Genomic DNA, 21,479 nt, shown 5'->3' with positions numbered 1-21,479 from the left:
GTAAAAAGGAAGATGATGGAGGACAGTTGTAGATCTGAAAATAAAATCAACGAATAAAATGGAAGATTCAGGGGACTGGGTCAAATATGGAACAGAGATTCTACAATAAACCCAACGATGTGCAAATTTTGACATTATTTAAAAGTCCCATCCAAGCAAAAGCAAAGGATACCACTATGAATGATACACTCATGTGCTTAAAAAGTAGAATATTCAATATTCATAACTACTAATTATATAGAACATAGCAGTAAAAGAGAGAAGATTTACAGGGAGAAAAAATACAATCTCTCAAAAAAAGGCACTCTACCTTGCCGGGATCAGAAAAAAAATCAATCTCAGAACAAAGACATAGAGAAACATGGAAAAGGAAAACAGATATGGGGGATAGAAGACACAGGAGGTGACCTCCTGCCCACCACGGGAGGTCAGACGACCCCACTCAGATATATAAAATTTAGCATCAATGGTTCTCGTCACAAAACCGATTTGAGACGGAGCGTCACATTATATCACAATGCATTCTGATATGTTTTTATGTTTTTAAGGGTTTTACGGCGCTTGCAACACATTAAGGTCATATCAGCGCCAGTAAAAAGGAAAAACATGGGATAGTTAAAAGTTCTAGAATTACAATAAAGCATCAAAGAAAAGGGATGACAAAGGGGAATTGGTTCAAATAAGAAACAGGTGTAGATTCCAAAAGCACTCTATCAAAGTACTTAGTTTGAGATCACTAAAAGTCTCATCCAGACACAAGCACAGGTCCCCGCTAAGAGGAACACACTCAAATGTTTTCCAAATTTATATATAATATAAAGAAAGCATAATACAGTGCATAACAGAGAGATGATTTACAATGAAAAAAATATCATCTCCCAAAACTAACTATACATTCGACTGTTTCCCTCTCAGCCAGGACCAGGACAAAACCAAGTAATCTCATTCCAAGACAAAGACAGAAAGCATGTTGGAAAACAGATATAAGACACAGTATGTACCCCCCCTGCCCACTATGGGCGGTCAGGAACCCCTCCCAGCATTCTGATAGAAAATAACGAAAACAAAACATTCCTATCAATATAACTTTATTTTACTGCACTCAAAAGAAAGCACACCCGCATCAGTCTTATAATATGAAAAGCTATTGTTCCCATGAATAAAATTCAATAATAATTAACTAGCACATAGTATGTAGAGATATTGTTTGTAGAAAGCACCTCTCCGAAGAAAATTCAACAAATTCATCAATAATTTATACTACTTCCATTGATCTTCTTGAGTAGTATATGATGCATAACATGTTACATTATGTGATGATTCATCTGTCAGTTGTTAATCTCTGATTTGATATAAACTGACAGTGAGTAAGCCCAAGTTAATGCATTAAAAAAAAAATCTAAACCCAACAGGAAGTCATACTAAGAGGCAATGATATTAAATAATATCCTTTGAAAATATTGCACAGGAGGTCATAGCATCAAATAGTGCTCATTGTCATTGGAATATAGTACTTAATTCAAAACAAACAGAAGAAGAAGAAGAAGAAGAAGAAGGAGAAGAAGAAAAAGAAGAAGAAGAAGAAGAAGAAGAAGATACATGTCCAAAATAAAAGCAGAGAGAGTAATTAAATGAATTTCGAACTTAAGTGAAGCGATTGGTGCCTGCATGAAAGTGCAGATTCCAAATCTGAAGATGAACATATTCAAATATAGATTTTAGTTGCATTTCACTACATGTGTCAATAAATTATATATTTCAAAGTATATTTATAGTTTATTAAAATGGTACAAATCAAAACAGGCAAGAGTTTAATGTGTTGTCATTATCAAAATCTTGTGCGATGTTCAGAGCCAGTCGCATGGCATGTTGAACTCTAGACTAGGACAGCGTGGCTCAGCAGTACAGTCTTTGCTTCATACCCAAAGGGTACCTTGCCCTAGTTCACTTTGCGACTGACACCTGGGTTATTTCAGTCTTCCCTTGGTATAGACCCTTAAGACAAATTTCCCCATGGGGATGAATTTTATTTTTATTTTATTTTTTTTTTTTACAATCCACTGCCTAGTAATGTGTAGGATATGAGATCATTGCCTGGAAAAACTCAACCAATATAACCAGGAACACATGGTGGTATACAGTATACACAGGATTGGTTGTAGACGTTAATGTGACACCAAACGCAGTCCGATAAAAGAGACAGTGATAATGACTTCTTAGAAACATCCCTGGCTCGCAAGAAAAAATCGTCTAACACTAACAATTACCAGGGCACCTGTCAACCATCAGCTTGCTAAGCTGGAATAGCTTAATAAAAATCTGAAAAGATGTGTGATGTATCTAAATAGAAAATAAAAATGCATATATATATAATCAAAATACGCTTAAACACAAAATGAAGGCACCATTAAATTCTCACTCCAGCATCGGAAATAAAGGATAATTAATTAACCATTACCTCTCTATCATTCACTGCTAGTTTAAGCAAATAATGCTGATGGTACAATTATATAGTTATGTCATTATGTTTATAAATTTCGTTGTTGGACATATTTTAAAAATTACAAGTTTAAGAAAAAAGACATTAAACACAAGACCAACCAAACACAGCAAGGAGCAAAATGTCACATACTTGTGTATAATTTGAAATAATGTTCTTCATGAAAAGGTCAAAGCTTTAGAATAACAAATTGTCTATTTTAAAATGTTGAATTGTGTTTCTTTCAAAATTAGGAATGCAATAAAAAATTAGACCACTGCATTTCATTTTATATAGTCCATATTAATAACCAAATCGTAAGGACAATCTGCAACAATTTTTGAGCCAAATAATATGCTAACATTTTTGGAAAAAAAAAAAAAAACCCACTTACCCAGATTACGTCATTTAGTCTCATAGTCGGTAATGAGCATCAGTAACCGAAAGGAAAGTATAAAAGATTCCCTAAAAAGCATGAGAACATTTTAATGATAATGTCAAAACAACACATAGCATCAAATCAAGTTGTTTGTCAACTCGTGTACAAGACTCAGATTTTTCATAATAGATATCAGCCTCCCCTTTCCGCCAAAATTACAAAAGTGTCCGAGTAAAAACAGATATTATTCTATCTAATAATGAGTATGAACAACAAAGGTTATAAATAATATCTACTGTACATATTAAGCACATGATGTAAACAAATTTAATTCCAAATTGAGACAGATTAAGATTAATTTTCATAATAATTGCTTAGAGCAAACGTCATATGACCACAGCATCAGTTTTGTTCTAAGCAAGTGTGAGAATATGAGTGCATGATAAAATGTAAAAAAGGGAGAGATATTAACGTGGAGACTTTTAAGGAGAGAAGTCACTCGGAATGATTTTGAAATAGTGATTTATTAATGAAGAACAGTTTTCTTTCTGTATTTGACAACTAAAAATCAATAGTGGAGATAAGCTATTATCCATGGAACATTTTCCAAAGCTGGAAAAACCTTTTTGTAAAAATAATATAACACAAACTATCAACTTGAAACCTTCAAATTAAACATGTAACATTGGCAATATGTCACATTTCATTTCCTTAAGACGTGAAATATATAATGAAAACCATTTAAATAAGACATGACCAAAAAAAATATAAATAAAAGGAAAGTAATCTAATACGTTGACAGTATTGCTTTTACACATTGTTAATAAACTCGCAATAATCTATTAAGTGATAATCCCATACCAAAGAGCTACACAGCGAGGAGTTGTTCCCATTTTAATATTTTATTGACAACTTATTTTACTTGACTTATTTAAAGCACTTTGCTTGTTCTTAGCACTAGTAACATATACTGAAGTAAAGCTTGTTGTTTTTAATGACAGGAAATGAAGTGAGTAGAAAAGTGCCAGAAGACAATAGAGAATATAAACTTTTTTCGCTGCGATGGGAGCTCGAACCCATGACTTACTGATAAGACAACTGCGAGAGGGACGCTATACAGTCGATGCATCCACTCCAACAAAAGTGGTTTCAAACGTATTGTCTTTCCTGAGTCCGTCTCCCAACATCTTGAAGTCATGGGTTCAACACACCAACACTGCAAAGTTTGTTTACAAGCCAGCAGTGCTGCTTAAGCTCTATCCTCAACACAAACATATAACCTAGAGACGATTGAGACATTGAAAAAGCTCCGATATTGGGGGTGAATATTAATTCAGAAAAGTGAGAGAAGCAGGCACTTTTGTTGATAATAACTGCGAATGAAGTGAGTAGAAAACTGCCAGAAGACAAAAGAGAATAAAAACTTTTTCTCACAGCGATGTTGTTCTTGTTTTTAGTGATTGTACACTACTTGCAACAATCATGGACGATTTTATAGTACTACAGGAAGATGTTAGAATAGTAACACATATCTAATCTAGCTATCACTAGCAGGCAGCAAAGAAAACGTAAGACAAAGGGGACCAGTTCAACAGAGACCAGAAGTAGATCCAAGAGCAATATAATTATATTCTTGTAACTAGTCCGAAACCATTTTAAAGGAGAAAAATCCATCTTTCAGAAAAAGATAAATCAATCTATTTTCCCGTCAAAAGAAAAAGACTCCAGGAAGGGTCCTGGCAAAAATAAATGAAAAAAATGACACAAATCCGCATATGAAGACAGAATTTAGCGTGTTGGTGTTATCAGGTCACTTAATGATATGACACAAGGCAGGGAATTCAATAAAGTTAGACAACTGCATTAATCAAGAATTAGGACCATATTTTACCTTATTTGGAGTCACCTTGCTTAAACAAAAATATGTCTAATCGAAAATGATAATCAAGTTCCTTAAATTTCAAATTCAATGGTTTTCATTATATAATAGGCAAAGTAGCATTTTTCCTACTTCCTCTAGTTATTGAAATAATTCTTTATTCTCTGTTTTGTTTTGTTTTTAAGGGTTTTACGGCGCTTGCAACACATGTAGGTTATATCAGCACCAGTAAAAAGGAAGAAAATGGGATAGTAAAAAGTTCTAGAATTACAATTAAAGCAGCAAAGAGAAAGTAAGACAAAGGGGAACTGAGAAAAAATAGGGATCCGATGTAGATTCCAAGAGCATACCACCAATGGACTTAGTTTGAGATCACCTATAAGTCTCATCCGGACACAAGCACAAAATCCAACAAAGAGGAATACACTCAAATGCTTACATTATACATTTAAAATAACAAATATAACAATACATAACATAGAGATGATTTACAAGGAAAAAAATATCATCTCCCAAAACAATAACAATGCATTTGACTGTTTCCCTCCCAGCCAGGACTCCGGCCAGGGCCAGGACAAAACCAAGTAATCTCATTCCAAGACAAAGACAGAAAGCATGTTGGAAAACAGATATAACAGGATAGAAGACGCAGTATGTACCTCCCTGCCCACTATGGGAGGTCAGGAATTTATTCTCTGTGTAAAACACGAAATTAAATGCAAAGCAAAATAGATATATTATCATTATTATATAAATCTTAAAATCAAAGTAAATAAATACAATGAAACCAATAAATGGATAAAATTCCTTTCTGTTTTAGTTGTTGTTGTTGTTTAAAATTTGATTAGCTATCTAAAAATGTTTTTCATAGAACGTGTAAACTACATTAATAAAGCTCTTTTATTAAAAAGTTTTTAGTATTATACAGGTCATGAGTCAGTTGTTTAGTCTCATTTTTGGCAACATTTGAATTAAAATAAACTTTTAAATATTGACAACTGTGCGTAGTATTAAAAACATAAGGAACAACAAAGACAAGCGGTAAAATATAATTCTCAAAAATGAGAAATGCTAATGATCATTTGTAGGGCTTTGGTTTGAATTGACTAGACAAAAATCATCACACATTTATTTAAAACAAACCTAATTCTATTCCATAGCAAAACAAATTATATGTGACCAAATATATGTATTGCTTTGTTTTGTATTCATTTAAGACAAGTGAAAATGATGAGCTTTCAAAATCAAACATTCAACAACTTAAAAATGGTTGAGTGGGATTTCAAACTAAATCTGCCCTGCTCCCATTGTATTTATACTTGTTGAATTGTCGTTTTAATACTGGAAATACATGAATGACAAATGCTAAGTTCTTGGCTTTGACAAAAATCATACGATGACTTGCTAACAGGAGATAATTACTAAGTATTGACAAAACAGGCAGAACAATTAGAATCATTCCCAAACTTTATATACTTTGAGCTTGCTGCATCATAAGTGCAGATTCAATTAAAAATCCATTTTAAAAAATAATAAAATATTGAAAACAATTTTCAATATAGCGGAACCCCCTTGAATTTAAAAATATTCCAACTGTTAAAATGGAACCTCCATTTCATTTCACTATGCACAATTATTTTATAGGGTCAAGCCAATTATTTTTTTCAAATCACAGTTTTCAATTAATCCAATGTAATTTGATTAAAAAAACAGCAACCTTATTCTTTAAATAATTTAACCTAAAGGCACAGGCTTGCTCGTAAAAGAAACATAAAGCAGTATAACTTTCAGCATTCGTCATCAAAACTCTGGCCAATATCACACAATTATTTAATTACTGTGCACAATAGTGACTAATGATTAAACATTTTAACGAAATCTAAACCTCCCCACAACATGTTCCACAACAAATTAAATGCAAAACGGTATCTGTAATAAAATGTTTCAAAAATAATGACAAAAAGATACATCCACATATTTTGATTCTAGAAAACGAGACATGTTAAAGATCACTTGATGCCTGAGGCATATCACAAAATGTAGAAGTTTATTTGTTCTTTTCATTGAGAGTCCTTGGCATTTGACGTCTAGTGTAAAATTTAGTCAAAATGAAGTCACTCAGCCAAGTTGGTAGCAGTAATCGAAGTCGAATCATCATCTGAAAAACAGAGAAAATTAAATAGTTAATTTCTATATCGCCTGTTCCTGAAAAGAAATTCAGCTCTAAGCGCAATACATCTATCTAGAGAACCAATTAACAAACTGTGACTAGTAAATCTATAATTTCCTATAACTTCACATTCATATGGAATGGTCACGACACCCATTTTCTCGAAAGAGACCAAGTGAATCAAGGACTCATAACACGAATCCTGTTACACAAAGGATCCACAACACATTGTACAATTTTAATCATGAGGATTACTCGTCAAAAGCATATAAACCATTGCAACATTCCATGTGCTCTCATTAATCATCTAAAATGTAACGCATTACATATTTAAAGGAAATGATGGTGATAAGACTCAATACCGTTGTTAATTAACATAATTTTTTGTTCATTTGAAGACACAGTATAACTCCATTCTTGTTCCTTTCAATGGGAATAGTCATGTTCGTTTTTAATTAGTCGGATAAAAAAAAATTCTTAAAATGTTTGCCGAAGCTCTGAATTTGTTCGGCAAACATTCCTATTAATTAGTATTATTTTAGAAAAAATCTGTCAGACAGATCATTCCAATAAAGCGGCGTTCTAAATACCACTCTGACTGTATTATCATCGATATCAGCTAAATATTATGATAAATGAATGTGATTTACATTTCCAAAATCAATAAGCTGGTTTCCTCCATCAACCAAGTAAGTACTCTGAGGTCTCACATCCTTGATGGCAAGATCCATTGCATCCAAGACTTTGACCATGTTACTTGCTGATGACCCAGACATCTCAGACAGCTGAAAGGAGAGACGAAAAGAGTTGGGTTTTTTTTTAATGCAACTAATACAAATATAAATGAATTATAGGTGAAAATATAGTTTTAAATAATTGGTATGCTAAAGTAGGAGGCAATACATAAATTGAAGGTCAAATGAAAAAAACTACAAAAATTGTTTTCAAAATGAAAATATAATGATGGTTAAAACAACAGCACAAGTGTACCATAGTATGCTGTGAGTCCCAATAATCCTGTCCATATGCTGACATGATTTCTTCATCTAGTTCTTTTCTTCGGTCTTCTAAAGTTGATTGCCATTCCTCAATCTAGAGAGAAAAAAAAAAGAAAGGGCATGGATGCTTATCTTGTTTGTTTATGTTTGTTTATTGCTTTAGGTCTCTTCCAACACAAATGAGGTTATATGAGAGACCGCTGAAACAAAAAAACAAGCAATCTAACAAAAATAGTACAAATGTCAATCAAAATCATAACCTAAAGATATAAGCTAAATTATAAATAACCAAGAACAAACAGGCAGAAGATTTACAGAAAAAAAAAATATCCCCTGTCAAAAATACAATCCCAAACCAAAGAAGCAGGATAGGCTAGTAAAGAGAAGAAGAAACGACATCACTATCGGATCGTACACCCATGCGAACATCATAGGTATATGATTCAAGGGTGATGCTCCCATCCAACCACCCGCGATGCTTATCTTGCATTAAAAGCAATATTAGCTAAAATTAAATTTAAATTAAATTAAACTTTAACTAAATTTCAACCTTAGCAACAAGTATACAAGTCACAAATCTGTGCAGCCAAAGATAATTGCAACTGAGAGAGTGAAGAGGGCAGATGGACATGCCTAAGCCTTCATTATGGTCCAGTCCAATTCCATTTGACCATTAATACTTCTAATATTTTCGGGCAGGGAATTCCATTTTGGATGGTGCTTGGGGAAAACGAGTTGAGATAAGTATTAACTCATGACTGCAGGATCTGGTAAGGAAGGAAGTTTTCTTTGGTTCGGAATAATGCTATAAATTGGAATAGTCAGTCCCTAATGGGCCTTAATGAGGGCCCTGACTATTTGGATTGTGCATCTTTCATGTAATGATGACTGTAATTGTAAGGCAGTTAGGCTGTTGCACAGGTCACGCGCTTTCAGTTCTTCTGTTATTAATAATAACCTGACTGCTCTGTTTTGAACATCCTTGAGCTGTTCCAACTGATGTTTACCTTTGGAGTCCCAAACGCATGCACTATATTCTAAAATTGGTTGTATGAGACTTTATAGCAAGTTTCTCTGATGCTCCTTGGACAACTTTGTACATTTCTTCATAAGAATCCAACCAAAAGTTGAATTTTTATCCTTTTGACCCAGCATATCATTAATGAACATAACAAAAGAAAGTGGGCCTAAAACGCCAATCCTGAGAGATCTGGAAGTGATGATGACATTTTTGAGATCGCATCGAAAGAAACGATATGATCCAGTTCAAAATATTCAGACATCAAAGAGTACTGTCTTCATTCAAAAGTATTTAAAAAGCAACAAAAAGGCTGCATATGATAATTTATATGTGAATTAAATTGTCCACCTGAATTTTGAAATCCTCTCTTTTCCTTTTCTAAATAAGGTTCATCACGTTGCATCATAGCCATTCCACACCATTGCTTAAAACAAGTTTAAATTCAATATCACTTTCACTAATGTAGGTAAGCATCTTACCGCTGTCTTGTTCAGTTGTCTAGTTGTCCCAACAAAATTTCCCGGTTGAATATTGATGACCTTAACCCCAAATGGACGCATTTCTAAGCGGAGGGAATCCATCATTGCCACCAAACTATGCTGGGCCATGCAGAAAGCAGACTGGCCAGGAAATGACATAAGACCACTGGCTCCTGAAACTGTAATAATTCGACCTGCCCAAGGACATTATAAGAGAGATAATAATTAAGTACCCATTTACATCACAACATTTATATAAATGCTGCAATTTATCCTTGAAACAAGGTCTAGATACTGGGTCTAATTTCCAAATCTATGTGCTTCACAATGGCAATAATGTTATAACATAAAATCATGTAAACGTTGCTGTTCAAAGCTTAAAGAAATAAATAACAATGTGAAATTGAATGTAAGCTTCAATTTAATTACAAAAACAGATCAAATGAACGTTTTGGGTTTCCCCTTTCAACAAAACAGGATGAATGAAACACTACAGATGAATGAGATAATGTGGTAGTGGCGTAGTTAAGATGAATAAACAAAACAATGAATGTTTTGTTGATAAAGGGGAAACCCGAAACATTCATTTGATCTGTTTTTGTAATTAAATTGAAGCTTACATTCAATTTCACATTATTATTTATTTAACATAAAATCAAACATTTGTAACAATAATCCAATAACACACATACTATTAATTGACACATACAAATAAAACAAATAATGCAATACAATTAAAGGCACTTGGCAAGATATTTCTCCTAAAGTAAATGACTTTTCAATCTAGAAATTAAAATGGTGATGTTAGGTGCATCTCTTACAGTTTGAGGAGAGAATTCCAAACTGTAGGGCCTGAATTATATAATGATATTTCTCTATACTTTTTCAATCGTGGTTTATTAGTACAGAGTTTAATAGAATCAATTTGTGAACGGAATGACCTGGACTATTGTAAGTACTTAAACATTCTCTGAGGTAAGATGGGGCTTCCTGGGTTATACATTTATAACATAATATGGCAATTTTATATTTAAAATGTTCTTCAATTGGAACCAATGAAGTTGATATAGTAAAGGAAGAGAGTATGCAACTCTTTTTTGTTTAGTTACCAATCCTGCAATCTTGCCAATCTTCATCTTCAATCTTGTTTTGAATTATCTGGAGTTCTTAAATTTGAATGATAGGCCGATCTCAACCAAAACCGAATACCTTCAGACCCTCAAGTTAATACCATGTACTTTTTAAAAAATCTATACGAATAAATAAATAAATAAAATATATATATTTATATATATATATATATATATATATATATATATATATATATATATAATATATATATATAAATTATAAAACAAAAACCATGAAATAATAGTGCTCAACTTTAGTATACAAGGAGCTATTTATAAACATTTGAAATATAATTAAGATAGTTTGACTTCTACACTTCCTGATGAGAGCAACGCTCGATAACAACGTTGTAGAAGTCAAACTATCTTAATTATATTTCAAATGTTTATATATATATATATATATTTATTTATTTATTTTTTTTTAATTTTATTATTTTTTTTTCACGTTTTTACATTTTGTGTGGCCACAAATAATATTATATTCTAGATACTTAAACGAAAGCACAAGAAATCTTGATGCTTTAGAAAATTACCTCTATCAACTTGTTGCTATATATAGTGACATTATCATTTTTTGTGTCAACGTTTGGACAGAAAGTATATGGCAACAAACGCAGTTGCTAGAATAAATCCAGTGGAAACAAGTATTTTTAAAAGCAATAGTAGTTATAGTGACTTAGTAGTAGCAATAGCAGTGACTTATCTATGACGAACCCTTAGCAGATCGAATGAGTGGCAGCAAAGCACGCGTCACCTCAAGAGCTCCAAAAACATTGACATTCATCACTTTGTGAAACTCCTCCATAGGGCATACCTCGAGGTCTCCAAATGTGAATACACCAGCATTGTTAACCAAAGCCCACAGACCTGATTGGTATTAGATTGGTCAAAACAAAAAATAGTAATTATAATAATAATAAATGTATGTGAAAGATAAGTAAAACATAACTGAATAGTTATTCAACACTCACGTTATTTGTTTTCAAATTGAAATCGACATACTACAATATGGCAAGTGGAAAAGAATATAATAATAATATGCTGCTAGAATTATTTTCCTTTGAAATGTCATTATCATCATGGCAAAAATAAAAATGATGATGATAATAATAAAAATAAAATAAAAAATAATAATAATAATAATAAATAATAATAATAATAATAATAATAATAATAATAAAATAATAATAATAATAAATAATAATAATAAAACATAATCTATTCTATAAAAATTTTAAAATATGATTGGATATCAACATTGTTCCGAACAGCCAATTAAAAATTTTATCATCGAGCACCGAAATACTGGCAAATCTAAAAATTATAAAAATATTTTTTACAGACTCATATACAAGTAACTTGAAAACCTTTTTTGATTCCAGGCTAATTCTATCATCCATTGACTTAAATCAATACTATGAAAATCTATTAGGTTGTTATACTCAGTCATTAATTTGATGTATGGCTTTCAATGGGAGTATAACTGATTCTACAGCAACAAAAATGATGATGTAATTCTCAATATCTCTTGATACTATCAAGTAATAATAATCTGACCTATTCTTTTAAAAAATAGGGTTGAGGATCAACATTAATACATAAAGCAAATGTTAAATTTTTAAGAGCACAGAATTACCTGTAAAACTAAAAATTATAACACTATTTTATTATCTGTTGACTCAAAAAAGATTGTCTCGATCTAGATAGGTTAATTTACACAATAAAATAGTATAAGAATTAAAACAGATGAGTGCCTGTTTGTAATAGCCCTTATTTCTCCGCAAATATTGCAGGGTTCTCTACTAGTAATAATAATAATAATAATAATATAATAATAATAATAATAATAATAATAATAATAATAATAATAATAATAATAACAACAACAATAACACTGTTCACTAAACTATTGATAAATAAATTACTCAAATTGAGTATTTATTGCAACTAGATATATTTCAAAACTCGCCTCTACTTCCAGTAACATCTTTTGCGACAGCAAGAACTCTATCAATGTCTTCAGCCTTGGTAATATCAAGCTTGACAACCTGCAGGAGACCGGAACAATTTTCCTTCAGCTTAGCAGCTCCATCACTCGTGTCATTGAGGCATCCAGCGATGACTTGAAAGCCTTGTTTATCCAACCGACGTGCAAAAGCATTGCCAAATCCTAGCAAAAATAGATGAACAATTGGAGAAGTTAGATGTAGATTCTGACAGATCAATTCAGATTAGAGGCAATATATACTAATTATTTATCATAAGTCACAAAATATCTCCCTACCATCTATAAGAAAATAGTCACATCAATTATGATAAAAGCGAACAGTTTCTTATTCCGATTCCTTTTGTTCATAAAAAAAAAAACCTAGAGGGGGTCCTGAAAGCTCAGTTAGTAGAGCACTCGCTTCCCATGCAAAGGGACCAAGATCAATCCCTGGTGCAGTAGAGATTGTTTTAAAAATTGTTATAATATGTGTCACAATGTTCAAAGAAGAAGGGAATGTCCATTTCATTTTCATACAAAAAAAAAACAAAAAGTTGTACTGATTGGCGCTCAGAATAATGAAATTAGTGCTAGACTTTTCAGCCATGTGACATTATGAGGAGTTATATATCATACAAAATGTATTTATTCAGAATCACACTAAACATAATGCCATAAACTATGTTGTCACAATATAAAGTTTTACTAAGGTTGAGCTTGCAGATTGGTAATTATGTGAATTATGCTTGAAGAAATAATTAGGATTATATATTTTTTTCCCAATGATTAATTCCCACAGTTTGATCTAGTGATTGAATGAAATCTAATAATTCATCCCAAAACTGATGACTGTACAAAGAAAGTAGAAGCAATAACTTTTAAAATTGAAACACCAAACCACAGTGCAACACATTTTGCTTAATGTATGCCATTCATTTTTAAGAGAATAAAGCACTGATGCTAGATGATCAAGGATTTGAACAACAAAAAACAAAAGGACAATAGGAGGTGTTGAGTTTCAACGTTGGCAACAGAAGTTTGATAAGCAGATTGGAAAAATTAATATGTCTGGTTTGTTAAAAAGACCATTGACATTTATAAGAAAATGAACGAAAATCATTACAACTTACCTGTATCGCAACCAGTTATGACTACTGTCCGACCATGGGGGTTTATAGGACGGTATCGAACTTTCTTGTACAATGTAATACTTGTGACAATAGACACCATGGTTAAGACGGTGTACGCTATTGGTTGTATTTGAATTACAAATGGTAGAAAGGCCAACACCATCAAATAAACAAATTCAAATACTTGAAGTCCTGAAAACTCCTTTACACCCACCATGGTGCTGTTGCTCTGGTAAAATAATTAAAAAGAATAAATATAATTAATATAATATATATTTTTGTGTGTGTGTGTGTGAACCCAAACCTATTATTTAAAATCCTGACATATTGTTCATTCTTCATTAATGATATAGGTTGCGAGAAAAAAATTTAAAAAGTATGACGCTGTTTCAATATGAATCAGAAATCGGGAAAACGTTCAAAAATTTGCAAGCAACAGGAAGATGATCTTAAAATAATACTTGCTATGATAATTTTAAAATATTCAATTGGTTAAAGAACTGTGCTGATTATACCAAAGTCATTTAAAAGTCATGATATATGAAGTTTCTAAACTTGTGTCTTTTTTTGGCTTTCATGTATGGTATACACCAAAGTGTCTCCTAATAAACGACATCTGATTCTAGTGTACCAAATTGAACATATGGATGCAACACGATTCTGTCCTCCGTTTTGTGGTTATTTTCATCTGAAAAGCAGCTGTCAACTGTAACTTTCTTCTATTGAAGTTATTAATTTTGGAGCTTTAAAATATCAAAACTGTGGTGTTTGTCAAATAAACAAGATATGACCGCTCTTCTACTTTATTTAGTATAAAATCAACTTAATTTCATTGATTTGACAAAGTTGTAGATTGAAACAATGGTTTTCACCGAATATGACAAACACATTTTAAAAACTTTGAAGAAAAGGATGTATTCCAAGTAAAAGGTGGTCAAAATCAAGTGTGAATGATTTGATTTATAAAAGAAACAAAACAACAGGATCCACATCAAAAGTGAAAGGCAGTGGTAGGTCAAAATAAAACAAACAACAACAGGTTACACATTGAAAGTGAAAGGCAGTGGTAGGTCACAATAAAACAAACAAAACAACAGGTTACACATTGAAAGTGAAAGGCAGTGGTAGGTCATGATCAGCTCGTTGTTAAGAAAACATTGACTTTGTGAAGAAGCAGCACTTTCACAAGAAGATAAATCTGGCTCACATTTGTCAACTTGAGAAATGGCCAGTCCGCTTGATATCAGAGATTTTTCTGTAAGACAAATCCACAGAAAAGACTTGAATCTTCGACCATTCAAAAGAGTGCATTCTAGGAGAAAAACTGATAAAGTCAAAGCTAAACTCAGGACATAGGCACGTGCAATACTTGGTCGGTTTGATACTGATGACATTAAGAAGATTATTTTCATTGATGACAAAGACTTTACATTTGAAATTGCGAAAAACTGACATAATGATGTTGTCTATTGAGTCAAACAAAATCAGACATTTCACCCAATAAACTGTACCACAGGTTTACCATAAACATTATGGTGTCTGGTGGAGTGAATTGACACGGAAAGACAAAATTACATTTCAATGACACATCAACCACGAAAGAGAACAAACAAAATTATGTAACATTGTTAGAAGAAGGTGGTCTAGTGGTGGTGGTGATGATGATGAAGCAATGGTGGTGGTGGAGGTAGAAGAGATATGGTGGTGGTTGTGGCAGTGACAATTCTGTGATTCAAGTTGTAGCAGCGGTGTTGGCATGGGGATGGTGGTAAGAGATGATGATGTAGTAATGATGATGCTGGTGTACAAAATGAAGTTGTGATATACATCTGCCAGCCCAGTAAATCAGTTGTAAGTTTTGAGATAAAAATCTGGGAGAGTGAGCTTCAATTCAAAAGATGACATTTTGCAATAGTGACAAGATATTTTCCACATGTTATCTAATTATCCATCTCTCTCTCTCTCTCTCTCTCTCTCTCTCTCTCTCTCTCTCTCTCTCTCTCTCTCTCTCTCTCTCTCTCTCTCTCTCTCTCTCTTTTTATTTTTTTTATTTTTGAGCATTCACTTCTCCTCCTCCTATCACTACTACTACTACATACTACTACATACCACTAATACTATTACTTTTAGTCAAATGATGGGATATTCACATGTGTGTTATACGCATAGACAAATTAAATGCTTCTAAAAATGGTTTTAGTGAATTCATTTTGAACCAAACATCATTCCTACAGCTGCCCACTTGGTAATTTAAAAAAATCAAACTCATACAAAATAATAAAGAAAAAAAAATGATCATTATAAATTTAAAAAATCAAAATGAATTAATTTTAGTTATCATAAAGGAAAATAATCCATTCATGTCTAAGCTTATTAGCAATAGTTTTTTAATGAAGGCTTCAATGTTAAAGATGTTAGTTCAATGTAATTTTCACTTAAAATTATCTGTTGAACAAGCAGTAAAAGTTAAAATATGGCCTGAGGCCATTTAAAGTATAAAATAAGCTTACATGCATAATTCTATGCAAATCCTCAAAAAGGTATATATATATATATATATATTATAGATATATATACATATATTAGTGAAAATCAGCATTATATAACTAACTGAAATGGTAATTATTGTACAAAATGTGATGCATCATTCAGAAACACGGTCAACAATTGTATCATTGCATCCAATGTATCGTTTTCAACATCATGCTTGAGAAAGAAAAATTAAAACATTACCCAAAAAAATTGTACTTAATCCTTTGAAATCATATCCACGTATTTGGGTCTAATTGTACTAAAATACGCGAAATGTACCAGTTGGCAGATCTGCTATTTAAGACATAAGAAAATCAATTTGATCATTGGAGAAATAGGCTAATCCCAGTTATTTGTTAAAATGGAGGATCGACAGATCACATCGTAATTTGAGAATTATGTCAAAATCTTCAATATATTTTCTTGAACAGTTGTATACCTAAATTTAAATAAATTGGTTTGATTATGGCAAAATTTCAGGCATCAGTTGTTAAATGAGCTGGTGGTAACAGACCACTAAACTGTCTCGCACCCCATATATATATATATATATATATATATAAATTTAGAACACTCTTATTATGTTATTGTCTATTGCCAGTTGCTCATTCACATCTGAAACGCCGCCTCGCAAACCTTAATTAGAGAGGTGGGCCTTTGGCCGACCAACCTCCGCTGCACGTCCAACTCGCCTTGAGCATGCATTCACGTAAAATATAAAGATTTTTTTTTAAAAACCTACCTCTGTTTCAAAAACTAGCATCTTTCAACTTTCTAAGAAACATTTTGATTTTTCAGAACTTTAGTTCGTTAAAAAAATACCGGCCAATCTGACCCGTTGAGTCGAATGAAAACAAAATTTTGTTGTTTACACGGTTCAAAGGAAATGTCGTAAATAAGCTTTCATGGACTTCCTGTGTTGTTTTTACAGTGTCACGTGACCTTTTTGAGAAATTTGTCGTCTGCTACAAATAATTAGACCGGTAGGGGTAGATATTTTCGTTGGCGAAGAGAAAAAGTGAGTATTATTTCTTGGACTTGTAGAGAGGCCTAGGGTCCACCAGCAGTCAAGTTGATTGAATAAAAGAAAAAAAGGCCTTTTTTATCCGCCGCCACCACCACCGTGAGAGTGGAGGGGGGGGGGGGGGGGGGGTGCATGCCGACGAGAGGGAGACGTGTCGATTGGTGACCTTGGTGACGTAGACATCTCAAGGATGCTGGCAGTTGCAGTTGCAGGTGTTCTTAACCCCTTAATAGCGAAGCTAATTTTTTGCTTTTAGATAGTAGTTTGCTTTTATCTTTATTATTGTTAACGGGGAATACAGCGTTTCCACCAAGAGAGTAGTCAGACTATCGCAACTCGGACTTCAATTGTCTATAATAGTTTTGCCGTTACTTGTCTTTTGATGATAGAAGATTTGGTGTTAGGTCAAAGATCGAATTTCGCCGCTAAAAGGTTGCATTGCTACTGGGTTTGCTCTTCCCCCCTACCCACCTTTTTTTTCTTCTTTTTTTTTCACCTTAGTATTGTTGATTGCTGCTATTTCCTTTTTTATGATTAGCAAGTGCCGTAGGAGTCTCACTGGATGCAGGAGTACTGCAATTAACCCTTTGCCAGTGACACTGATTTTTTTGTTTTTCAAATAATAGTCTTCATTTATATTATTTTTTAACGCAGAAAAAACAAACGTTTCCACCATAAGAGCAGTAAGAATATTGATAAAAAGCGCTTTGAGCACGTTGGGTGGATATTGCTCTATATAAAAGCTCAAATTTTTAAATTGTAATTTGTTTTTTGTCTTTTGATGAAAACGGTAAGATTTTATTTTTGGTCCAAGTAAGATTGATATTCGCCTTTAAAAGGTTAAGTTGTTTTGTTTTTTCAGTTTTTTTGTTGTTTTGTTTTTCAAATGCGGATACGCTGCTTCTTCCTTTTTTTTTTCCTCAACTGGCAAGCTATCGCCGTACTTACCCGCATGGCTTGCACACACAAAAGGATACATCTAAGTCACAAAACCTTACATCCAGGTCACAAAATCAGACAACTAGGCCACACATCAAGACATCTATGTTTCGTTTGTTCCAAGATAGCAAAACAAACCAGACGTCTTGGAGTTCGAAAAAGCTTTCCATAAAATATTTGGTATTTGCAAGACCCCCAGAAACCAATTCCCTATACAGCTCTTGTGCACGGTTACTTATGACCTTGATTTCTTTCGTACCCACCCCCCAAAATCCCACTTATTGTGTGGTATAGGCAGAACATAGTAAATAGCTGGACTGCCACATGCGTGACTAAATTGGCCAAAGAGAGAATCTATACTTTGGCATTAGACACCCATTACCTGATGTCTTGGTTTTTAATCCTAGCCTAGTGAGAGAGAGAAAACAAAACAATCATACATGTATCTGCAAACAACAGAACGTTTTCATTTTACATTGAGATGGGAAGGGGAAGGGATAACATTATGACAAGAGAGAGAGAGAGAGAGAGAGAGAGAGAGAGAGAGAGAGAGAGAGAGAGAGAGTGAGAGAGAGAGAGAGAGATGGGCGGGGGGATGGGGGATAGTAAGGGGGAATGGGTAAAGATGAAAGAAACAATGGGTTGCCTGATGACGTAGATCAAAGGATTGTTACAGCGGTGTTCACGGAGCGTACTTCGTGAAATTTTAACCTTTTACAGTGACACTGATTTTTTTCTCCAGATTGCTTATGCAGAATAAATCGTTTCCACCAAGAGAGCAGAAGTAAGAGTATATTTCGACTCGGGCTTCAATTAAACTATAAATCGCAAAGCTTGTCTTTTAATGATAACATTAAGACTAAGATCTGGAGTTTGGGGAGTGTAAGATGGAATCTCGCCATTAATGGTTAAAATTGTTTTGATTTTAAAAAAACAACTCACACACACACACACACACACACACACACACACACGAGCGCGCGCGGTCACGACAGCGAGGACCATCACTGACAGAATGTTGCAACGGTAAACCGGTTTACGTGTACATAGATCCTGAGGCTAGATGCCCCGTTACCGTGTACGTAGGCACTCCCAAAAAAAAGGAAGAAAGAAAGAGACACACACACACACACATACTCACACACACACACACACACACCACACACACACACAGTCTCGCATCCTCTACGAACTAATTTTGCGCACCAATTTTTACTGCACTTATGCACCAAATTGCATACCTATCTAGGGACACTTTTTTCCGTATCTTTTTCTCAATAAACTTTTTTAAAAACCTTTGTATTGCGCGGCAGGCGGCTGGCACTAGGGGGCACCAACCTATGGGTCAGACGAGAAAAACACACGATTTAGCGAGGAACGAATCATGAAAATATTTAGGATATAATTTCAAACACAACTTTTGAAATTCATCAAGGATTGTCTAGAGAGCTGAGCCGGTGTTACCAATACTTAGCTTCTATAACCAGGACAAATAATTCGTTTGGACAGAAAAATAAATAAAAACTTACCGCTTACCGTCAAAAGCAGTTTAGATTTGAAGATGCATTTGTTTTCTATCAAAAAACATTCGGTAATGGACAATCCTTGATGAATTTCAAAAGTTGTGTTGAAATGATATCCTAATTGTTTTCATTTTTAATTCCTCGCGAAATCGTGTGGGCCCCGTTTCTGTTATCAAGGTTCCGCCTAGCCAGGCAGGGTTGCCAGATAATTTTTGAATAAGAGACCAAACTAGCTATAGCAAGAAGCCAGATTCCTCGGCAGGAGCCCAAATACCACCAAACCCACCTTAGCCTCGCGAAAACTCTTTAGATTTGTTAAACAATTTAGATAGGATAAGGAAAATTCGTATATATAGAAGCATTAGCAAATGCAATCTGTGGCGTTAGCACGTGTTGCATTTAGATATTTAGATTGCCAAATAAAATAAGTTTTACCAGTACCAGAGTAAAACGATATAACGGGGAAAGTCAGAGGAAGCCAAAAAGTTGGTTACAGGAGGCCAAATTTTGGGAGGCCAAATGGCTTGGGAAAAGGCCAAATTTCTCAAATTTGGCCACCAGGAGGCCAAACTAGCAACCCTGGCCCCAGGTTTTTAAAAAAGTTTATTGGGAAAAAGATACGGAACAAAGTGTCCATAGATAGGTATGCAATTTGGTGCATTAGTGCAGTAAAAAGGCATTTTTTTTCTTTTATTCAATAAACTTGACTGCTGGTGGACCCTAGGCCTCTCTACAAGTCCAAGAAATAATACTCACTTTTTCTCTGCTCCAACGAAAATATCTACCCCCTACCGGTCTAATTATTTGTAGCAGACGACAAATTTCTCAAAACGGTCACGTGACACTGTAAAAACAACACAGGAAGTCCATGAAAGCTTATTTACGGCATTTCCTTTGAACCGTGTAAACAACAAAATTTCGTTTTCATTCGACTCAACGGGTCAGATTGGCCGGTATTTTTTAACGAACTAAAGTTCTGAAAAATCAAAATGTTTCTTAGAAAGGTGAAAGATGCTAGTTTTTGAAACAGAGGTAGGTTTTTTAAAAAAATCTTTATATTTTACGTGAATGCATGCTCAAGGCGAGTTGGACGTGCAGCGGAGGTTGGTCGGCCAAAGGCGAGGCTCTCTAGTACCGAATGTTTTTTGATAGAAAACAAATGCATCTTCAAATCTAAACTGCTTTTGACGGTAAGCGGTAAGTTTTTATTTATTTTTCTGTCCAAACGAATGATTTGTCCTGGTTATAGAAGCTAAGTATTGGTAACACCGGCTCAGCTCTCTAGTCTAAATATTTCAGGTTGTCCGAACCCCCCCCCCCCCCCCCCCAAAAAAAAAAAAAAAAAAAAAAACTCCAGACACCCTGACACATCTGAAAAAGACAAAGTGGATATCATGAACAAATAATTATCATTAGTAGATCTAGCTAGATAGATAGATGTGATATAGACCGTCTAGGTCATTCTCATCATTGTCATTATCATGTGATTGTGGACAGAGAGAATTGAAATTGAAATTGAACGTTGGAATTGGATTGGGAGGCTGTACCCACAAACACTTATTCATTATAATTGTAGTTGCACACAAGAAAGTTGGAAATATAACCTGCAATTTCTAAGATCGTTGCAATATACAGGTATTTGGCGTATGCTTTGCCGGTCTCCTCCGCCCTTTCACTCCTTTGCCTTTGCACGTACTCCTCTTGTCGGTCTGCAAACTGCGAAAATGATTAATTTGTTGTTGTTTATTGATCGTTTCTACTTTTAAAAAATTGCCATTAAAATGCAATGAAACGAAACAGCCAAGA

The 21,479-nt window shown here is 33.7% G+C and overlaps 1 protein-coding gene across 1 annotated transcript; it reads right to left on the bottom strand.

Moving 5' to 3' along the window:
- Positions 1–1,071: 1,071 nt before the first annotated feature.
- On the bottom strand, positions 1,072–21,411 carry LOC144972786 (17-beta-hydroxysteroid dehydrogenase type 6-like). The gene is made up of 8 exons (XM_078914411.1): positions 21,278–21,411; positions 13,656–13,884; positions 12,508–12,708; positions 11,253–11,405; positions 9,406–9,599; positions 7,898–7,999; positions 7,558–7,692; positions 1,072–6,895 (listed from the first exon to the last, which is right to left on the bottom strand). The coding sequence occupies exons 2-8, from the start codon at positions 13,870–13,872 to the stop codon at positions 6,785–6,787; spliced, it is 1,113 nt and encodes a 370-aa protein (XP_078770537.1). The 5' UTR covers positions 13,873–13,884; positions 21,278–21,411; the 3' UTR covers positions 1,072–6,784.
- Between the last annotated feature and the right edge of the window lie 68 nt (positions 21,412–21,479).

This window comes from Berghia stephanieae, chromosome 5 (genome assembly GCF_034508935.2).
Source record: "Berghia stephanieae isolate SIO BIC M18660-M18661 chromosome 5, UCSD_Bste_1.3, whole genome shotgun sequence".
Taxonomy (NCBI): domain Eukaryota; kingdom Metazoa; phylum Mollusca; class Gastropoda; order Nudibranchia; family Aeolidiidae; genus Berghia; species Berghia stephanieae.
This window is presented reverse-complemented; position numbering and strand designations above follow the sequence as displayed.